General features: G+C 47.0%; 1 protein-coding gene across 1 annotated transcript; it reads right to left on the reverse strand.

The window, feature by feature from the left end:
• Positions 1 to 2540: 2540 nt before the first annotated feature.
• UBE2Q1 (ubiquitin conjugating enzyme E2 Q1) lies at positions 2541 to 9880 on the reverse strand. The gene is made up of 13 exons (XM_049782279.1): positions 9518 to 9880; positions 7356 to 7460; positions 7090 to 7194; positions 6474 to 6524; positions 4858 to 4998; positions 4579 to 4663; positions 4319 to 4379; positions 4156 to 4246; positions 4011 to 4069; positions 3883 to 3931; positions 3606 to 3701; positions 3359 to 3425; positions 2541 to 3028 (listed from the first exon to the last, which is right to left on the reverse strand). Exons 1-13 carry the CDS (start codon positions 9863 to 9865, stop codon positions 2997 to 2999), a joined length of 1290 nt encoding a protein of 429 aa, XP_049638236.1. The 5' UTR covers positions 9866 to 9880; the 3' UTR covers positions 2541 to 2996.
• Between the last annotated feature and the right edge of the window lie 11687 nt (positions 9881 to 21567).

A 21567-nucleotide genomic window follows, 5' to 3' on the forward strand; every position in this document is an offset into this window, starting at 1 on the left:
TACAACAGCTCTGCGGTCTGTGATCATTGTAACCATAACAGTGCTTGCATTGAAGGGCTTCCCATGCCCACCCCACCTCGCTCCATCCCGGCAGCAGGGAGCAAGCAGGCACTGACTGGCAGGGGCTTGCCTCAAGCTGCTGCAGCCAGAGTGCCTGCCGCAGCCTCTCACGCCCCTCCCTGTCTCCTGCTTGACCGGGAGTCACCATGGGTGTGCTGGCCTTTGCCATCACACCCTCAGAGGGAAAAATCACAGGCACTTGGGCTTGGAGTTAACTGACGTGTTCTTCCCCTCCAAGGCTCTGCCTACTTCTTCAAGGGCTACAGGGCTACTGGCCTTTCTGCCTTAAGATCTGCTTTCCCTTGGGCCCGGAGAGATAGCACAGCGGCGTTTGCCTTGCAAGCAGCCGATCCAGGACCAAAGGTGGTTGGTTCGAATCCCGGTGTCCCATATGGTCCCCCATGCCTGCCAGGAGTGATTTCTGAGCATGGTGCCAGGAGTAACCCCTGAGCACCGCCGGGTGTGGCCCAAAAATCAAAAAAAAAAAAAAAAAAAAAAAAAAAAAAAGATCTGCTTTCCCTTCCTGTCGCACATTTGAAGAATTTAAATAGCAGGCGAGAGCCACATGGTCCAGTTCCGCTGCGCAGGTCCACATTCCTGTCCCGCTCGCTGGGGCCCTTCTCGAAGAGGGGCAAAACCCAAATGCCCAGCACTGATTTCATCTGCGTTGGCTTTGACTCCAGATTCCATTTCATGTGAGAGCATACACTTTCTTTCTCCTGTGTTTTAGGTTCCCCAACACAGCACTTTGAACCCAAGAAAACTTTAGTTGAAAACTGGAAGCCGGCAGGCTTTTCCCCTTCATTTGCACCCCGGTGCACATGGAGCTGAAGGGACGAGAGGCCCCTACGTGCTTTTCCTGGCAGCCCGTAGCTGACTCAGGTGGAAAGCCTTTAGTGAGCAAGTCAGTCATGAATGTCAGACTATGATGAGCCGATGAATACATGTCAGCAGGGCTCGTGTTACCGGTCACTGTCCAGTCAGCCCTGCCCCACAGAACCATAACCCAAGGGGCTGCCCACTCACTGCCTCAGGCTTGGGCTTGGGGACCAGGATGCACGGGAGGTGCAGGACAGTCACCAAAGAGAAAGTTGCCTTAGGAGTAACCTTGACTGTTATACTCTAACGTCATCAGAACCCTACGTTTAAGGTCCTAAAGAAAGTGCTGAGTAAGGAAAGAAATGTCTGTTTCATGGGAGTGGAGCCCTGTTCTTTAAATAATGTTAGAACCAAACTATTTAAATAACTTTATTTGTTTCATCCTTTGGTAGATGAGAAAAATACATTACAAAATACGTAATACAGAGGACAGATCACAGTACACGTGACTAAAAAACACAGTCTACATTCCCGCCAGGACTGGTGGCAGGTCCCAAAGAGAGCCCACGCCTGAAACCATATTTTAACTCTGGAAGTTTTACTTCAAGGTTCTCTTGTCCGCCACCTCAACCAACACACATGAACACCCCTAATGAAACAGGTGGAGAGTTACAGCAGCAATGAGAACTCTCATTACCTGAAGCAGCAACACCAGGGGAAATAGCCAATGGAAGGTCGCTATTTCAGAACATTCCAGAACTCCCCTGGTATCCTACAGGTTCCCAGGCCACTGGCCATCTGTGCCTTTGAAACTTGGGGACCTTACTGAGCCATCCCTGGCTTCATGTAAGTCAAATGGCCGTGGCTCGGACTCAGGGTGCTCAACCCTGAGGTGAGCTTATGGCCAGTATGAGGGAGCCTGTCCTCTTCCAACAGCAGGAAGGGACGATGTGGCACTGGCAGTTAGCTCAGCAGACACCTCACCCCATTCTCCCCTTGCAGCAGTTTCCTGAGCCCCAAAAGGGCTGACAACAAGGCATAAGGACTAAGTCGGCCCTTCCAAAGAGGCCCACTGGAAGGCCAGGCTTGGCCTTGGAAGGATCCGAGGTTCTCCAAGAACTTCAAAGCCATGTCCCATTCTTTCCAAAGAGCAGATGAAATAAAGGGTGGGGGAAGTAAGGGAGGCACCAACTGTAACGCTTAATTCCTGCATGAAAGTGGTTTCCAGAGGGAGGGAAGCAAATGCATAGCCGAGACGCAGCTCAAGTATCATTGAGAGCGGAAATGACCATGTAGACAGACACTCAGTCCCCCAAACCCATTCATGTCAGAGCAGTTCTATGCAACAGCCTCTGAAGCCTTGTTAGTCTTCTTAGAAATCTGCACACAATAGAAGAACAGTCCTAGGAACAAGGTTGTGTCCACCTACTATAGCGTCCTTGTCTGCAGGCCAGGCACAGCATCCTGGGTGTGGGCGCTGGTCACTCTGGAGGCTTTAGGGAGTGCTGGGAGCAGGTGATGTGCTTCAGCCTCACCTGCCCCAGAGCAGAGCACGGCTTCTCTCCTAAAGCCACAGTGGCTTGGCACCCCCACCCCCACCGCCCAACAGCTCAGGAGGGGGGCCATGTGTGGGAATAAAAAGATGAGCCAAGACCAGCGTCTTCAAATTAACAAACTGTAATTGTTTTCCCAAAGATACATTTTTTCCATACACATCCATCATACACTGTAACCAAAAAAAGCAGTGTACATGAAATAAGAGAAAATAAATTAAAAATCCATAGCATAGGTAAGGAGGCTCTAGTCTGGAGCACAGCTGAGTTTCCAGCAGAAGAAGGAGGCTTGAAAGTTTCTCTTATAAGAATGCCTGCTAGCAAGGGTTCCAGCCAAGTGGTTGGTTGGTCTGTGAGTCAGTCTGGAGTACTTGAAGACAGTTCTGTGTGTGTGTTTTTCCTTAGCGTTTAGAATAGCCATCATTGTCCTGCAATAGGCAGAGCTATCACGTCCAGGAAAAATGAGGGAGGGAACCACAGAGGCAGCGTGAGACCCAAATACAGCATTCAAAGGTAATTGGTCCAGTGGCGCCTGGGGAGGGAGAAGGGGGCCGGCCCCCAGGGTTAGCCGTCTTCCTTTGGGGGTGTGTACCAGCCTGCAAAGAAACCCAAGACCAGAGTGAGTGAGAACAGGCCACAGTCTCTGCTCCCAGTTCCCATTGACCCTTCCAGGGCACAGCCAGCCAGTCCAGGAAAGTGAGCTTAAGGTGGGGAGCATAAGCTAGATAGGTGGGTGCTGGGGAAGGAGCCACAACACCAAGTCCAGTATACTTTTCTGGGCACAGGCAAGGGAGACCATCCCTCCCTCCAGCTCTTCTCTGGAACCTGGGGCAGGAGGGAACCAAAGGGCATTTATTGCTGTTTTGCTGGAAGTAAAATCAGGGTTCTGGCAAATGTCTGAATCTCAAATCCAGCTCCAGCCTCACCGTTTTTTTCGTGGATCTGCACCAAGGACTTGTAGGACTGCTGTGCTCTTGTCAAACTGTACTGAGACTGGGGAAAGGAAGCCACAGCATCAGACATGCCAGGCCAACAGTGGCCTCGATTCCCTCCCTTCCCTCGCTACCACCCAGAGACCCAGTGCTGGGCTCTGCCGAGGCATTGGGTACCCTCCCCGGGGATGGCCAGGGAGCTCCTTTGGGGAGCAGTGCCCTCCTCCCTCCAAATCCTCACTTTGTTGGCTCCGAACTGCACTCGTGCTTTCCCCTTGACCAGTGTGGCGCTGATCTGCATGATCACAGACTCTATGGAGTAGGCACTGCTCCAGCCCTGGGAATAGCACAGAGCAGACAGTTGGGAAGTGTTTCTGAGAAGCCTCTGTGCTCCAGCAGGGCCACCATCTAGCTATGGAAGGTCAGTGGGGCAGGCCTTCTCAAGCAGAATCAATGGGCCTCATGGGGTGTTTCACCCGACCCACAGGGCTGAGTGCGAGGCTCTGGCCATGGCTCACCTGTTTGGTAAGAAGTTCCATGCAGATGGCACCTCCGCCCAGAACATACCTGCACAGGAAAGGCCAATCAGTGTCTTGAAGCACCCGGTCCCCTGGCCCTCCGCAGCAGGAACTGCCTGGACACTCACCCCCCAGAAAGAACCGGAGACACAACCCTGACGAACGGCGGGTCAAAGGGAAAATTATCCTGAAGGAGACAAGGACCAGTAAGGGAAGGTCGCCCTCCACAAGGCTGGGATGGGGGGAGGGGGAACACTGGAAGGCAAGCCTCACTTTAAAAGAAAAGTTGAGGAGAATGAAGTCAGAGCCTTCCTTCTCTTTGAGGATCTGGAGATCATTGTGCAAAGCGCTGTCCTGGTCAACCCTGAAATAATGGGCCTACTTTAGCGCCACAGGCTCCCCTGCGGACCACCGCTGCCCACCCTCCCCAACTCACTTGAGGAGTTTGACATTCCAATCGTACAGGCTGTCATTCACGAGTTCCACTGCATAGTTTCCTGGAAGCAGGGAAGGGATGGGAAAAGGGTAAGGCCCTGCTGTGGGGAAAAGACCAAAGGCTCCTCGTGCTCCCAGGAGGCATGCTCAGCCTAAGCTACTGGCCACACTTCCAGTCTTGGTCTGAAACTCGTGTGTCCTAGGGCTCTGGGGTCCCCAATGAGATGTTTCCAGGGGCTCTGCAGAGACAGACAGACTCACCGCCTTTGAAACTCTGTGATCGGTAAATATCCCTGAGCTCCTTCATCAGCCGGTCAGTGGCCTGCACCGAGCCAGATACCGCACCCTGCGCCAGAGGGACAGATGTGACTCAGTCATGGGCTTGGGGATACCCGTGAGGACAGCGTGCAGATAGGTGCAGGCAAGGTCAGGCACACTTGTGACTCACTCCCAAAAGCCCACAGATGATATGGGGTGGGGGACACAGGTGCTGGCCTACCACCTCCCAGTCAGCCCGGCCTCATCCCAGAAGGCACGTACATTTAAGTAATCTTGCCTCTGGTTCTTTTTAATTTTCTCTAGTATGGCCAAGTTTTCCTTTCCGATGCCATCATCTTCAGATTTCTTGCCTTCAGCTGGCTCTTCTTCTTTCATTTCATAGTGATCCAGGTCTTCTGTGTCCTGGGCCAGGTGTAGGGTGGGAGAGGGAGAGGAGAGAAACCACTGGAGGCTGGGGGAGGGGCTATGACCTTCCCAGAGGGTGGCCTGATGAGGACAGCAGGGCCCTTTCCATTTTCAGTCCCCCCACACCCCCGAAACACAGACAAAACTCGCACTGAATGTTCCAAGCAGACCTACAAGTCCCTGAGCTGCATAACTAAACCAAACTGGGGACAGTGGTAGCAGGGCCTCTGGCTCCTCCTCCCTCCTCAAATGAACCTGCCCTGCCTGAAGTATCACAAAAATTCGCTTAGTCGTAGCAATTCTTCCCTGAATCACAGAATAACTCTTGCATGGCACTGTACCCACAACTCTCCAGGTTGTGGACTAAGGCACTCATGCCTGGCCCAGGCAGAGGGGGTTGCCACTAAGTGGACACAAGGAAGGCCATTCATGGAGAGGGGGAGATCAAGCAGAAGCTATGGCCCTTCCCCACTCAAGACAGCAAGCAAGCAGTTCACCAAGCATGGAAAGGACCCTACTTCTAGGGCTCAGGGCTGGGACCGGGAAGGAAGGCCTTGTGCCTCACCAGCCCTCTGACTGGAGATCCTCAGTCCTGGAGAGGATGAAGCCTAGATGTGTGCCCAGTGCAGATCAGGTGAGCATCGAGTGCTGTGCTCAGGCAGGATAGAGCCACCAGCCTCCCATCAGAGTGGCTGACACCTACTACTGCTTTCCATACAGACTGGTCCATTTGATGCACAAACTCACTCCACTCAGATGCACTCACACCATGGCACAATTGTGCCTGTTTCGCACACGAGGACACTGAGGCCCTACAACCATTAGCAGAGTTAAGATGGAAAAAAGTTCAATGCAGAAGTTCTAGGTTCAATCCCTGCACCGCATGCCTATACACCACCAGGTGTGGCCCCAAAGCATACAACCAAATTCTAACTCTGACGTTAATTCTAATATTCTGTAGTAGAAGAACATCAGGTTATTTGGTACTGATATACTATGAACACTTAAGACATCCATAGAAGTGTTCCAATTCCCTAGTCATACCTAGAAACATGGTTTAACAAGATGAAGAGCAGTCTACTTGGGAGACATCTGCACCTCAACTCTGGCTGAGTAACCTCTGCATTACTGCACTGTACCCTAGGTTCATCGGATCCTTCTTGGAGCACAGCTCTCTTTTACCTTCTGTCCTCCTCTCTCTGGAAAGCCCACATTTCTTTTTAGAATAAGCATCCTTCAGAAAACCCAGATTACATCACTGTCCCAATTAAAACAGAGAAGCTACAAAATGCACGCTCAGGATGGTACTTCACTGACTGGCTGAACAGATGCTCAGTTGACTATGATAGCATGTGCAAACCCTATCTTCTGTCTTGACATTTTCTTCTCCCTAGTTCTGGGTCAACAGTGCTGTGGAATTAAGAGGTCCCATAGTGCCACTGACTAAAGAGCTTCCCGCCAGCGCTGCTTACCTCTGGCATCTCCTCATCTTCGTCCTCTGAAGACACATCCTCCTGTGTGCACTGTGGAGGGTAAGGGATCACAATCAAGGCCACAATCAAGGACCCAGAAGCTTCCTTGAAGACAGTCTCTGACCTAATCCCAAGTGGCCATGCCTGGAAGCTATGCCCTCTGGCTGAAAAGCCTTCTGCTAGCCAGATAGAAGTGAATGCTACAGGCCAGGGAATGACTTTAACGCCAGCCTATTATTAAGCTACCAGACGCCAAAGAACAAGAAATGAATGAAACGGCAGTTTCTGTCATCTGCCTCTCCAACTCCAGATTGAATTTCCCAAGAACCCCTCTTGGATTGTTAAAGAGGGCTTGAGTCCCTAGGGCCACCACTGCTAACGCAACAATAAGTCCCCTCCTTCTCCATGTGATGAGCACTGCCTGTGTCTGGCGACAAGACAGGAAGCTCGTGGCCAGGAAGAATAAGGCCCTCCTCATCTACAGCAGAAAGAGGTCAAGAGTCGCACTGTGTGTGGTCAAAGAGAAGTGGCTGCCAACAGGTTCCAACGAAAGTGCCTCAACCATCTTAGGTGGAGTGACCCTGCGCAACAGAGGCTAAAACCCCTTGCTTCTCACCTGCTCTGCTGGCAATGGCTGATCCAGCATCTCCACATCTGGATGCTGAGGCAGGTTGTAGAGTTTACACAGGTCAGAGATGATCCTCTTCAGATGCTGCAAGAGCTGGGGGGAGGGGACCATTGAGACCTCAAATATTCTTTCCCAACCCTAATGTGGACCAGGGCAGGAATGAGTATTAACACTCACACATGCTCTCCATCCAATCTATGTCTTCATGCCAGAAGAGAAAATGCACCCAAACCCCAACACCAAGGCCCCCTCACCAGAGTATTTCCTTTCTTTATGTCCACCAGCCTCTCCAGGACAGCAGCCAAGTTAGGGTCATCAGACTCCACTGACCAGATAGGGGGCACGGCAGGGTAAGATTCCTGAGGAGAGGAGGGAACGTGTCAGGGTAAGAGGCCATGAAGAATAAAAGTGCCTGTGCGCTGCTGCCCCTACCCCATAAAAACCCAGGTCAGCTCCCCCCCAAAACGAAAGGCCAGGAAATAGTCTCATGGTGACATCAAAACGGAATGCTCCTTCTATTTCTGTGAGGGAACTTGGGACGCCTTCTCAGCTTCTGTGGCATAAATCACTAGACCTTTCACAGTTTCCCAGTCTTATGCACCCCAGCACAAGCCCCTAGACTCTGCTGTTCCAATTCGACTGAGGGGTGACCCAGGCCAGCCACACTGAGGTGGAGGGAGGATAGGCAGAACCCCACCCCAACCCAGCCCATATGGGGTGGGTAGCGTTGAGTGGTGGGTGAGTTGCTTCATGGCCCAGCCACATTTTCCTGATGAGGGACACAGATCTGACCAGGTGCCCCTAGTTCAGTCCCTTTGGGGACAAAGACAGTGACAGCCTCTGGCAGCTGGAAAGGCAGCAAGATGTGTCCCCACATGAAGCGCAGCGGCCTAGAGTTAGGAACAAGACTTTCCCCCAGGAGACCCACCCCTTCCTCACAGTTAGCTCTCTCTACTCTGGCTAGCTGTCTCCTGGCCTAGGGGGGGAACTTTTTCAGGAGTCAGGCTAAGGGAAGGTGGGGGAATGAGGGGGTCTTTGAAACCTGTGGGTACCCACCAGACTCACCCAGGCCAGCCCACCTGGGTTCTGCCCAGCACCTAACAGTCACAGAGACCCCCCCTAAAAAACTGTCCCACAGTAAGCTCCTTCTGGAGCCCTTCATCTGGATGCTGGAACTGTCCCCCATCTGCTGCACCCCAAGACATCTAGGCCAGGCCCCACAGGAAGCCCCTCCAAGCCTGCTAGGCTGTGGCGAGGAGGGGTAATAGGGGTGCAGGCAGGCAAGGGGAGGATAGCAGGCCTGGGAAGAGAGAGGAAGAAACCCTCTTTTCCTACTACCCGGAACAGTGCAGCCATATACCCGGCTATGGGTATGTGAGCATGGGGTGCCCAGCTGCGGGCACAGGAGGGGAGTGGCAGGGGCAAAGGGAGGAGCCAGGGTTGGCCCCCAAAATAAAGGGACCTCTTAAGATTGCACAAGGTGTGTGGAGGGTTCCACAGGAGTCAGGGGCCCTGACCAGAGTGAGGTGTGACCTGAAAGGGGCCGACAGCGCAGCCACATTCCCCACCATGGGTATGTGGGCATGGGGTGCCCAGCAGTGGGCGCAGGAGGGGAGTGGCAGGAGCAAAGAGAGGAACCAGGGTTGGCCCCCCCTAAAATAAAGAGAACCCCCTAGAGGTGCATGGGGGGGGCGTCCCCACAGGAGTCAGGGGCCCTGACCTGAGTGGGGTGTGACCTGAAAGAGGCCTAGAGTGTGGGGTATGTGGGCAAGGGGGTGCCCAGCAGCGGGTGCAGGAGGGGAGTGTCAGGAGCAAAAGGAGGAGCCAGGGTTGGCCCCCTAAAATAAAGGAAACCCCCTAGAGGTGCACAGGGTGGGGGTGGGAGTCCCACAGGAATCAGGGGCCCTGACCTGAGTGGGGTGCGACCTAAAAGAGGCCTAGAGTGCAACCACATACCCCACGCTGAGTATGTGGGCATGGGGGTGCCCAGCAGCGGGTGCAGGAGGGGAGTGGCAGGAGCAAAGGGAGGAACCAGGGTTGGCCCCCCTAAAATAAAGGGAACCCCCTAGAGGTGCACGGGGGGGGGGTCCTCTCACAGGAGTCAGGGGCCCTGACCTGAGTGGGGTGTGACCTGAAAGAGGCCTAGAGTGTGGGGTATGTGGGCATGGGGGTGGCCCAGCAGCGGGTGCAGGAGGGGAGTGGCAGGAGCAAAAGGAGGAGCCGGGGTTGGACCCCCCTAAAATAGAGACCCCCCCTTAGAGGCGCACAAGAGGGGGGGGGTCCCCGCTGCTCTGAGTCAAAGTGTGCCCTAAAAAGGGGCCGGACGGGGTGCACGAGAGAGGGGGGCGGCCGCTTTCCCGAGGGGGGGCGCCCAGGCGCGCGACCCCCGGGGGAGCCGGGCCGGGGGGCGTCTCACCGTGATGTTGCAGTGGATGCGGACGGGCTCCCCGGGGCCCGAACCCCGCGGGGGCAGCTGCGGGCCGGGCGCGGCCCCGGCGAGCAAGAACTCGCAGCTGAGCTCGTCGAGACAGGCGCTGGCGATGCGGAAACGCTCGTGGCCGCGGTGGAAGATGGACTCGAGCAGCTTGAGCTCCCGCCGCAGGCAAGGCCCGGGGCCGGGGCCCGGGCCTCCCCCGCCAGGGCCGCCCCCGGAGCCCGGCGCCGCCCCCTGCACCCCCAGCTGCTGCTGCTGCTGCTGCTGCTGCCCCGGCCCCGGCTGCTGCTGCTGCGGCTGCGGCTGCCCCTGCGGCTGCGGCTGCTGCATCCTCCGCTCCGCTCCGCTCCGGGGCCGGCGGGCCGGGAGCCTCCCTCCCCGCCCTCCCTCCGGCCTCCGCTCCGGGCTCCGCGCCGCCGCCGCCGCCGCCGCCGCCGCCGCCGCGGTCCGCCGCACTTCCTGATCCCCCCTCGCCAAGATGGCGCCGCCGCCACCTCCGGGACAGGCCCCCCCCGCCCCGCGCCGGAAGCCGCCGGAAGCCGCGCGCCACGCCCCCTCGCCGCGCGCCACGCCCCTTCCTCCCCCACGTGACCGCGCCCCGCCCGCCCGCCCGCCTCTCACGTGACCCGCTCTCGTCTTGCTAGCCCGCTCCTCCCTCCCTCCCTCGCTCCCTCCCCCCCACCCCGGCGTCACTTGTGACCCGGGGCTTCCGGGGGATGGGGCGGGGCGGGAGGCGCTCGCCGCCGCCGGGAGTTCGGCGGCGGAAGTGTGTGCGCGCGTGCGCGGGCGTAGGAGCCGGCGCTTTTTCTTGACGTCACAGTCGGCGCCGAACGCGCGCGAGCGGCGAGGGCTTGCTCCTCCCAGAAGCGCCTTGCGTTGCGCGCGGCGGGACTTTCTGGGGCGCTTCCGGCTTCTTGATTCCGGTTTCCGGTTCCCGGCGTCACCCCCCCCACCCCAGGCGCTGAGGGGGAAGGAAGCGAGTGGTTCTAGCGGCGCTCTGGGGAATTTGGGGAGCGATTTTTCCCGAGCCGGAAGTGGCCACCCTCCAAACTGGGGGGCTCGTTTCCCCGTGTGACCTTGTGCGTGTGTGTGTTTGTGTGTGTGTGTGTGTTCACCACCCCACACCACTTTTTCCTCTTGGGCCTCAGTTTCCCCACCCACCCCCAGACTTGGCCCATCCCCCTCTTTGGTCTTAGGGAGCTTTTCAGGCTCCAAAGGGGGTCTTTATTTATTTAATTAGTTAATTAATTTATTATATTTATTTCATTTATGTAGTACAATCATGATTTTTATTTTGACCCAAGTGGATTACGAATCTTTCACAGTAATATTTTAGGTTCATTACTGACATTGAATCGGGAATTTACACCCGCAAAGTTGTCCTCCCTCCACCCCTGTTCCCAGTTTGGTTTTTGGGTCACACCCAGCAGTGCTCAGGGGTCACTCCTGGCTCTGCACTCAGAAATCGCTCCTGGCAATCACATATGGGATGTAGGGATTCGAATCACCCATCTGTCCTGCATAGGCTGCGTGCAAGGCACACGGCCTACCGCTGTGCTGTCTCTACGGTCCTTATTTATTTATTTATTTATTTATTTATTTTTGGTTTTTTAGTCACACCCAGTGACGCTCAGGGATTACTCCTGGCTTTGTGCTCAGAAATCGCTCCTGGCTTGGCTTGTAGACAAGACTTACTGTCTGGTCGAGCGCGGTGGCCCTGCTCAAGCTCTTTAAACTAATTGTAGGGGAATGGTTTTCAGGACCTAGGACTGCTGCTCCTCCGACCCCAGAGGTGGTTGGGTCTCTGCAGCCGGGCGAGGCCTAAGCTCTCCCCTAAGAAACCTGGCCCTGGCTGTGTTCTCTGGGGCTGTGTCTCACCAGCCAGATGCCATGATCGCGGCAGCTGGCACTGAGCGTTCACTGGGTGGCGCTGGTGGGGCCATCCCACCCCCTTCTCAGAAGAGAGATGGACCACCTACCGACTGGCTACGGTTTTATTTTTAATTAACTTTTTTAATGAGGCACCATGATTTATAATGATGGTTAATGTTTGGGCTTCACATATACTAGGTTTCAACACCACACCCCCTCGCTTTCCCCTCTAGTCTATTCATTCTTGTCCTCTTTTTCCCCCCTCCAGGTCGTGGCAACTTATTTATGTGATTCAAGGCCTTGGGCATACTTGGCTCTGGGTACTTAGATGACTGAAATACTGTGGGGGGAGGTCAAACCCCTTGTTGATGGTCTCCAAGTCTAAGAATGACTCCCAGAATGATAAATTGAATCCCATTCTTCTGTCCCCCCTTTTGGGGGAGACTTTGATAATAATATCCGACATGAATAATCAACGAATGCAAAAGATTAGGGGACCAAAGGTTCAGCAAAGAAAGTCTTTTGTCAGTTGCAGCCAGCTCCAAAAAGCAAACCGAACCAGCAGTCAGTTCTGGCAAAAGAGCTCCCTATGCCTCCCCAACAAGCTATTTATTTGTTTCCTTAATCACCCCCACCTGGAAGATCCAGGTGGGATGACAGGCAAAAACAATATTACAATAATTACTCAACAATTCCCCCTTTTTTGTAAGCAAACAATAATAGTATACAATACAATACAATAATAATATACAATACAATACAACACTACATAGTTACAATTACAAAACTTGAATGAAATATTAAATACTATAAAATTAAAAACATTAATTTCAATTAATTAAAAAACATTTAATTACACTAATCATAAATTAAATATACTTTAAAAGATTTTAATCATAAAAAATACAAATATATAAGTTAAAAAAAATTTTTTTTTTTTTGGGTTTTGGGCCACACCCAGTAACGCTCAGGGGTTACTCCTGGCTATGTGCTCAGAAGTTGCTCCTGGCTTGGGGGACCATATGGGACACCGGGGGATCGAACCGCGGTCCGTCCAAGGCTAGCGCAGGCAAGGCAGGCACCTTACCTTTAGCGCCACCGCCCGGCCCCAAGTTAAAAAAATTTTTACCAGGTTCAAAGTTACTCTCAAAAAATAAGGAGTATAGAACTCCTAAAAGTCCAATCAAAGACATTTGATGAATCAGGAAAGACGAGTTGTAACTTGATATAGAACACAGCACTGGAACAGTTAATGATGTATTCCTCAGTTCGATATCAGGAGGCTTGCAATTATGATGAGATTCCTACAAATAAAACGTTAAGAACTAGGAAGAAAAGATGAATTGTGAGAAATAATAAATTAAGGCATAAAGTATCAGGGAAAGAAAACCATAAACAAAAATTACAAAACCAATACACATGCAAATACATACTATACAAAATTATGGGAATAACACTCATTTATAATTGCCAAAAATATCAATTAGACAGGAATCAAAATAAAGCCAAAGAAAAAATTTTAACTGAATCAACAAAAAACACTTTGAAAATACAATAATGAAAAAACTGTTTAAATGAATATTTCACAATAACAAAAAATTATAGTAATGAAAAAAAACTTTTTAAATTAAAGTCGAGTAAATCTAGATGATCAAGAATTTCATGTACAACATGACCATAAAATTCCATAATGCAAATATGAAACAATAAATATATTATAATCAGTCATGAATAATGAGCACTGTGAACAGAGTCTACTCAAAATTATGGTTATATCAAAACTATGATTATATCTTCATCTCAAAATCTATGTTGAGAGCAATAAAACACTGATGTTACAGTGAAAAGTCAAAAGTTGCCAAATGAACATATATCGATACACAATCATAAAGCAACATTAACATGATTAAGAATCTTTCTTCCGGGCCCGGAGAGATAGCACAGCGGTGTTTGCCTTGCAAGCAGCCGATCCAGGACCAAAAAGGTGGTTGGTTCGAATCCCGGTGTCCCATATGGTCCCCCGTGCCTGCCAGGAGCTATTTCTGAGCAGTTAGCCAGGAGTAACCCCTGAGCACCGCCGGGTGTGGCCAAAAAAAAAAAAAAAAAAAAAAAAAAAAAAAAAAAAAAAAAAAAAGAATCTTTCTTCCATATAGGTCTTAAGTAACATCAATATATTGCAAAATCTTCTAATTAATAGTGACCTAAAACAATACTGAAATTAAGGCATAAATACATCATACAAACAACCACAATGGGAATTCATCGTATTCATTCCTATTAAGGAATCATACCTAAAAAATGACCAGTAAAACATCAATGATAATTGACAAATAAAGGAAATGATCATTAAGTATTCATAGATCTCTGAGAAATATAAAACAAGATATATGCTGCTGTAGATTTTACCGATGCAATAGGGATTTTCTTGATCTTCTTATCATCAAAATTGATCCAATACTGTTCTGTGGCAATTTTACAATATGAAGTACAATGTCCATAATGAACTTGGCCAAAATGATTTGATACTGACAATAAATTATATTTTTCAATCTTGTTATTATCTTCTTGAGTGAACTCTGCTAAATTGAGGTCTTCCAAAGGAAAATCCACATAAGTGTATAATTTTTTTAATCTGTTTTCCATCAAAAGCAAAACGTTTCAAATGAATTATCAATACAGGAGGTATTTTCCATAAATATGTTTTCTTTGAAAAATTCCTTTTAGTGTTGCAATTATAACAGTGAATTCTATTGTTATCTCTCAAATCTTCTTCTTTAAAAAATTCAACAAGGCATTCCTGTAAAGTACACTTATCTGCAGACTTGACAGCCAGGGACAACTGAACAAATGTTTCATAAACCTCAGACTTTTGGTAACATGTAAGACACTGTAGTATAGATTTAAACTGTCCTTGAAAGGTATCATAGATAACAGATTTGCAAGCTCTAAATTGTTCATATTTATCATTGTCTATAAAGTGTACAGTTTCATCTGTTACTGAATTTTTAAGCAAATCTTGATGTAGTCCTTCTATAAGAAACATTAATAATTCGTGAGGATCCTGTTGGTTGTGTCCAGCAAATTGGTCATTGAGTAAACTTATTGTTGCTTTGAAGCTTTCAGGATTGAAATACTTATGGCATCCATTTCTCATGATTTTGATAAGATGCCCAAATTCATCTGCTAATTTACCTTTATGTCCCTTTGGATTTTCTCTGTTAATATCTTTTTTATAATGATCTTGATAAAAATACTGAGTCAAGTCTGTAATATTATACAAGCATTGCAATATTGAATTCATGTAACATGAGTTACCCAAATTTTGTAATCCAGTGAAAACAGGTTTCTGTTTTTCTCTTTGTAGTCCAGACTGTAAGGATTTTTCACTTTTGTCAGATTCACTGAGAATATGAGGTATGAAAGTTAATCCCTCACTTACTTTCCCAGTCACCTCAGCAGCACCACAACTGTCAATATCTTGAGCACTCTGTACTTGATGTGGGGAGGAATCTATAGTCCCAGCAACCTGACCTTGATCATCAGCGCCAGTCCGATTTCTAACGAGGCGCAAGGGGACCCAAAATTCCTTAGGAGGGTTGTCATTTGTAGAAACATAAGCATATCCCCTCCCTCTCAAGAGGAGATAACCAGCTTTTTATCCTCTTTTATCCAAATTGGAATATTTGTTGTTTCTTGTCTCTGATTATCTTCTTTAAAATGTTTTTCCCCTGCTGTATAGCTCTCTCCCTGAGGTAAATTTAGATAATTTAGTGTAATGAGAGTCAAAGATAACAGCTCCGTTGGCATTAAACCTCTTTTTCTATTCTTTTGCAATTGAGTTTTCAGAGTTCGATGGGCTCTTTCCACAATTGCCTGTCCATGACAATTGTGGGGAATTCCTTTAAGATGTTTTATCTGCCATTCATTACAAAAAAATTCAAAAGTTTTACTTATATAAGAGGGTCCATTATCAGTCTTAATAGAATACGGAATACCCATAACAGAAAAACATTGTAAAAGAAAACTGCAAACTGCCTTAGATTTTTGGGAAGACATAGGAATTGCCCAAATAAATCGAGAATATGTATCCACTACCACATGAAGGTATGGTTTTTTGGGAAATAAGTCTGTTTGAGTTACATCCATTTGCCACAATTCGTTAGACTGCAAGCCTCTTGGATTTGCTCCTGCTATATGAGTCTTTTGTGCTAGCGGGGCACATATGTTACATCTTTTTATAATTTCTCTCGCTTGCCTCCATGGAATTTGATAATTTACATGTAAACGACGAGCATTTGTGTGTAAGGCTAAATGTTCCTCTACAGGTGATTTAAATATAGGCATTGCCAACAAATCAGCAGTTTTATTTCCTTTAGCCATTGGCCCTGGAAGGCCTGAATGAGCTCTAATATGTGTGATGAAGATAGGTTCAGTTCTTTTTTGAATAATGTGTTGTAACTTTTTTAATAAATTCTGTATAATAGGACTATGAGAATTGAGGGAGGCAGTGGCTATCACCGGGCATAAATTTACAACATATAAAGAATCAGAAACAACATTCATGGCTTCAGATACATTTTCTAATAAATAAATTAATGTTGCTAATCTAATTCAACTTTCTGTGCAGACTTATATTTGGTTTCTATCGTTATATTCATATTTTCTCCGGTTATTCCGCCCCGTCCCCCACTTGATCCATCTACATAAAAAACTTTTGCATTGGGAATAGGAGAATCCCTCACAATTGAAGAGATAACAAACTGAGTCTTTTTCAAAAAGTCCCAGGTCTTTTCTTTTGGATAATGAGAAGAAATCTCTCCTGTAAAATCTGAGAGAGCCCTTTGTAGAGATTCATTAAGAGGCAATATTGACTCAATTTCCTTTTTTGGTATTGGCAATACTATTATATCTGGATCAAAACCTAACAAAGATATTGATCTGAGTCTTGCTTTGATAATCAATTCTGAGATTAGTTGCAGGTAAGATATCACAGACTGAGGCTGTTTGTTATGTAAATACACCCATTCCAAAGGACCAGCCTGTTGCATTAAAGCCGCAGTAGGTGTTTCTTTTGTAGGGAAAATTAATAAAAATACCTTCTCTCCAGGGATAAATCTTAAGAGAAATGATTTCTGCAGTCTGTTCAAGAAAATGTCCAATTCATTTTTAGCAGTTTGTGTTAAATTTCTGGGACTATCTAATGCAGGATTACCTTCCAAAGTTTTAAACAGATTAAACAGCTCTGCATTTGAGATTCCTAGTGCTGGGCGGAGCCAATTTACATCACCCAAAAGTTTCTGAAAGTCATTAAGCGTTTTAAGGTTCTCTTTTTTTATGGAAATTTTTTGTGGACATATTGATGTCCTGTCCAAAATAAAGCCCAAGTATTGATATGGTGGCATGGTCTGTATTTTTTCTAAAGCTATTTTCAGTCCTGCCATTTGCAAACAATTGATCACATAAACATATAATTTCTGTAAATCTGTTTCATTATTCATTGTAATTAAAATATCATCGGTGTAATGATAAATTATAGTTTGTGGGAATCTTTCACGAGCAGGGCTCAAAATTTTGTCCACAAAATATTGACACATAGTTGGTGAATTTAGCATGCCCTGAGGGAGAACAGTCCATTGAAAACGCCTGCAAGGGTGAGTATTATTAATAGAAGGAACTGAGAATGCAAAACGATGTTTATCATCTGGGTGAATAGGAATATGATAGAAGCAGTCTTTTAGGTCAATTATAATTAGTGGCCATTCCTTAGGGATTACTACAGGTGATGGTAAACCTGTCTGTAATTTTCCCATAGGTACCATAGATAAATTCACAGCTCTCAGATCCATTAACAATCTCCATTTACCAGATTTCTTTTTTATGGTAAATACAGGTGAATTCCATTGAGAAAACGAAGGCTCAATATGTCCTAATTTTAGCTGTTCTTCCACTAATTCTGTCAGCACCTTTAATTTATCAGTTTTAAGGGGCCACTGGCCTATCCAAATTGGTTCATCAGATTTCCATTTTATTTTTATTGGTGCTGGGGTTTTTCTGGCAGTGGCCCCTACCAAAAATTTTGGGTTTTTAATTCAGAAGAAGGTTCAGGCTCACCTTGAGCTAATGGAATATGGAATTCTGCCTTCCATTGTTTATGCAAATCACGGCCCCATAGGGATGGTGAGAATGGGCCCACATGAGGTCTGATTATAGCCTTTTGATTTTCTGGGCCATGAAATACCATGGTTCTTGTGCTTAACAAACAAGAACTCAGGCCTCCTATTCCTTTTAATGAATATGGAATTTCTTGCAGAGACCAATTTTTTGGCCATTCTTTATCAGAAATTACAGTGACGAGCACCTGTGTCTATCATGCCATTGAAGAATTGCCCTTCTATATTAAGTTTAATCATTGGATTTTCATCTTTACATTTAGTAATCAGAGCCACTCATGGGTTTTTGGCAGCCCCTGGATCTGTGCTTCCAAAACCTCCAGTTCTTATCTTATCTGAAGTCCCAAATTTAACATAAGGTATTATTACTATTTGGGCAATCGTCTCCCCTTTTTTGAAAGTCCAAGTAACTGGCACATTGATAACTACAATAATTTCTCCCTTTGAATCTGAATCAATAACACCTGTGGCTACTGATATACCTTTTACTTTAAGGGAACTTCTGCCCAGAATCAAACCCATTGTATCTGGGGGTGGTGGTCCCACTATGCCTGTGTGTAACATATAAGGGCATTCTCCTGGGTAAATTGTAATGTCCACTGGGCAAGTTATATCAAGCCCAGCACTGCCCACAGTGGCATGTGTTAATTCATTAATTGAGATTAATCTTCTTGGGCTGGGCTGGGGAGAATTATGGTTTGATGACTTTGCCCCTGATTTGTAAGGGCCTGGGGATTGGCCCTGTAGGCGTTTCCCTGTTTTTTTTAATCGTAGATCCTGGAGGAACTGAATTTAACAAAAGATGGCAATTCCTTTTAATATGCCCTTGTTTTCCACAATGGTAACAGGCAAATTGTCTCCTAGGGTTTGTATTAAAACTTCTTCCTATGTTATTATTATGGGGATTTCCAGATCTACAGTCTTTCGCCCAGTGGTAACCCTTATTACATTTTGGGCAGAGACCTGGTTTTCGGGCAAGCTTTTGCCCCCTTTGGTAAAGAGGTTTATTTCCTTTAGTAATTGCAAAGGTTTGCACCTGATCTGAATTTGCTAATGAATGGGGTATATCATAAACATTTCTACATGCATATAAAAATTCATTTAAATCAGCTTTTTCCTGCAACGGAGCCAATACCAATTTGCAAGCTGAATTAGCATTATGATAAGCCAAACATTTTTCTAGAAATTTCCTCACCTCATCATTTTTAACTTGTATTTTTAAAGCGTCTTTAAGTTTAGCCACAAATTCTACATAAGGCTCTTGGGGACCTTGGATGATTCTTAAAAAGGTTCCCTCACCAGTACTGTTAGTATCAATTCTTTCCCATGCAGATAATGCAATGTCTTTAATTATTTTTGAGATTTCCTTTGGTAAAGCCGCTTGTGTCTGTATATCTGAATATTGATTTTCTCCCATTAATAATTCATATGAGAGATTAACCCCTGCCACTCGTTTTTTGGTTCCATCTGGACTATATAGTTTGGATTTCACACCCTCTGCATATAACATTTCCCATTCAGTTCGCTGTTTAGATGGCAGGCATATTTCAGCAAGTTTTTTAAAGTCATGCAGAGTCCAAATTGATTTTCGACACCACATGCTTAGTACCTCCTGACAATATGGAGAGGTAGCCCCAAATTCTTTACATGCTTTCTTAAACCGTTCCACATCCTCCATTTCAAGAGGTTCATAATTTGAAACATATACTGTTTGAAATGGAGTTGAGGCTGGATTAGCAGAAGTACCTTGCACAGGACTCTGATGCCTGAGGTGTGGAATACTAGAATGTGGTTCATTGTCTGAGTTGGCATTAACATGTGAGTCCATATTGTGAACAGAATCAGGACTCCCTTGTGGACTTAGCACTGGAGGCTGATCATCAGTGTCAAGATCTTGATTTGGATTATGAGTATCTAAATTACGTGTCCGAGTTGGTTTTTTACCGGCAAAAATACCTATACTTTTGCTGCCAGTGTTAGATTTATCAGCCTGTATCTTAGTCTGAATTTTCGTAGGAAAATTTTTTTTATTGTCCATACTGGTCATCACTTTACAATTTCCACATTGTCTATTTCCTAACCACCAGCTAATGGCTATGCATATGGTAGTCATATTAGCCAACACAGAAATTCCACAAACTATGACTAATGGAGACCATTCAAGCAATGCAAATATTGGAGTAGAAATTTTTGACTGAATTGTAAGCATCAACCATCCAATGACAATGATATTTACTAGTATCAAACCAAGTGGTTTATATCCAAGCAGAGTAATGCACTTGAGTAATGCCGAACCGATGTATTTAATAACAGATGGCATAGTGAGCGTGAGTATCCATAATAACCAGCCAAGGATCTCCAGAGGTAATTTCCAATGAAACATCTCACTTACAGTTCCAGAGGGTCCAGATTCACCTGTTCCGGGCGCCAAATGTGGGGGGAGGTCAAACCCCTTGTTGATGGTCTCCAAGTCTAAGAATGACTCCCAGAATGATAAATTGAATCCCATTCTTCTGTCCCCCCTTTTGGGGGAGACTTTGATAATAATATCCGACGTGAATAATCAACGAATGCAAAAGATTAGGGGACCAAAGGTTCAGCAAAGAAAGTCTTTTGTCAGTTGCAGCCAGCTCCAAAAAGCAAACCGAACCAGCAGTCAGTTCTGGCAAAAGAGCTCCCTATGCCTCCCCAACAAGCTATTTATTTGTTTCCTTAATCACCCCCACCTGGAAGATCCAGGTGGGATGACAGGCAAAAACAATATTACAACAATTACTCAACAAAATACGTTCGGAGTTATCTTGGGGCCACTTAGCTCCTTTAACCGGAACTGTGAATGGCATGCATTTTTGTCTTTGAACCACATCTGATGATGTTCAGGGCTTACTACTGGTTATTTGCTAAGAATTCACTCATTTCAGGGCTTGGGAATCATATGCAGTGTCATAGATTGAACCCAGGTCAACAAGCACAAAGTAGACACCTTACCTTCTGTGCTATCTCTCCAGCCCCATACCATCTTATTTTAGGTTGCTAGTTATAAACACAGAAGACTGTTATATGAATTCATACTCATCAAGCATTTCCTATTGTTGTGGGGGACATTGTCTAGTCTAGAGCTATAAGTAGGGTTCTGAGGCTTGCTTTCAGAGACCACATACTTGGAAGCCACTCTGCTTTCCTTATCTGGTTGTTAGACACATGCCACTGAACTCCAGACTGTACTGAGATACTCAACTGGATTCTATTCTGTTAATTGCAAGAAAATATGCTAAAACAGCCTTCACCCCTCCCCACCCTGCCGCTGGGAAGTGAGTCCATTTACAGTCTCCTTGTCTCTTCTGTTTGGGAGCTCCTGACACCTAGAATCCAGTTTGGTGGTGGCACATCAGCAGCAGTGTGGCAGGCATTATATTAGAAATGGAAGCAAATAGGGGCCGGAGAGATAGCACGGAGGTAAGGCGTTTGCCTTTCTTTTATGCAGAAGATCGGTGGTTCAAATCCCGGCATCCCATATGGTCCCCTGAGCCTGCCAGGAGCTATTTCTGAGCATAGAGCCAGGAATAACCCCTGAGCGCTGCCAGGTGTGACCCAAAAACCAAAAACAACAACAAAAAGAAGTGGAAGTGAATAATCATTAAATGAGTAAACCCCAAGTCCTGGGGTTGGAGAGATAGGACAGGCATTGTGGCACTTTTCTTACACACAGCCAATCATGGTTTGATTCCCAGCACTTCACTAGGGTCCCTCATACCTCTCTAGGACTGATCCTTGAGTGAAGGAGTAAGCACTGTTAGGTGTGACTCCCCACCAAAATAGTTATCAAAGGCTAATTATTGGTGATGTTTGAGAAACAGTAAATGAAAGGGGAGGCTACAAAGCTGTATCTGTATAGACTTATTTTTTGGGAGGGGCACACCTGACAGAGCTCAGGGGTTACTCCTGGCTCTTTACTCAGAAATTGCTCCTGACAGGCTTAGGGGACCATAT

This window comes from Suncus etruscus, chromosome 10 (assembly GCF_024139225.1).
Source record: "Suncus etruscus isolate mSunEtr1 chromosome 10, mSunEtr1.pri.cur, whole genome shotgun sequence".
In the NCBI taxonomy this organism is placed as follows: domain Eukaryota; kingdom Metazoa; phylum Chordata; class Mammalia; order Eulipotyphla; family Soricidae; genus Suncus; species Suncus etruscus.

Bases quoted from the DNA above. Each gene is read 5' to 3' on its own strand.
- UBE2Q1 (XM_049782279.1), bottom strand. From the start codon at position 9,865: ATGCAGCAGCCGCAGCCGCAGGGGCAGCCGCAGCCGCAGCAGCAGCAG. The intron at 4,999-6,473 runs GTAAGCAGCGCT...CACCTGGCCCAG, and splicing joins AAGATGAGGAGATGCCAGAG to GACACAGAAGACCTGGATCA. The intron at 3,702-3,882 runs GTGAGCCATGGC...TGCTATTCCCAG, and splicing joins TGGAACTTCTTACCAAACAG to GGCTGGAGCAGTGCCTACTC.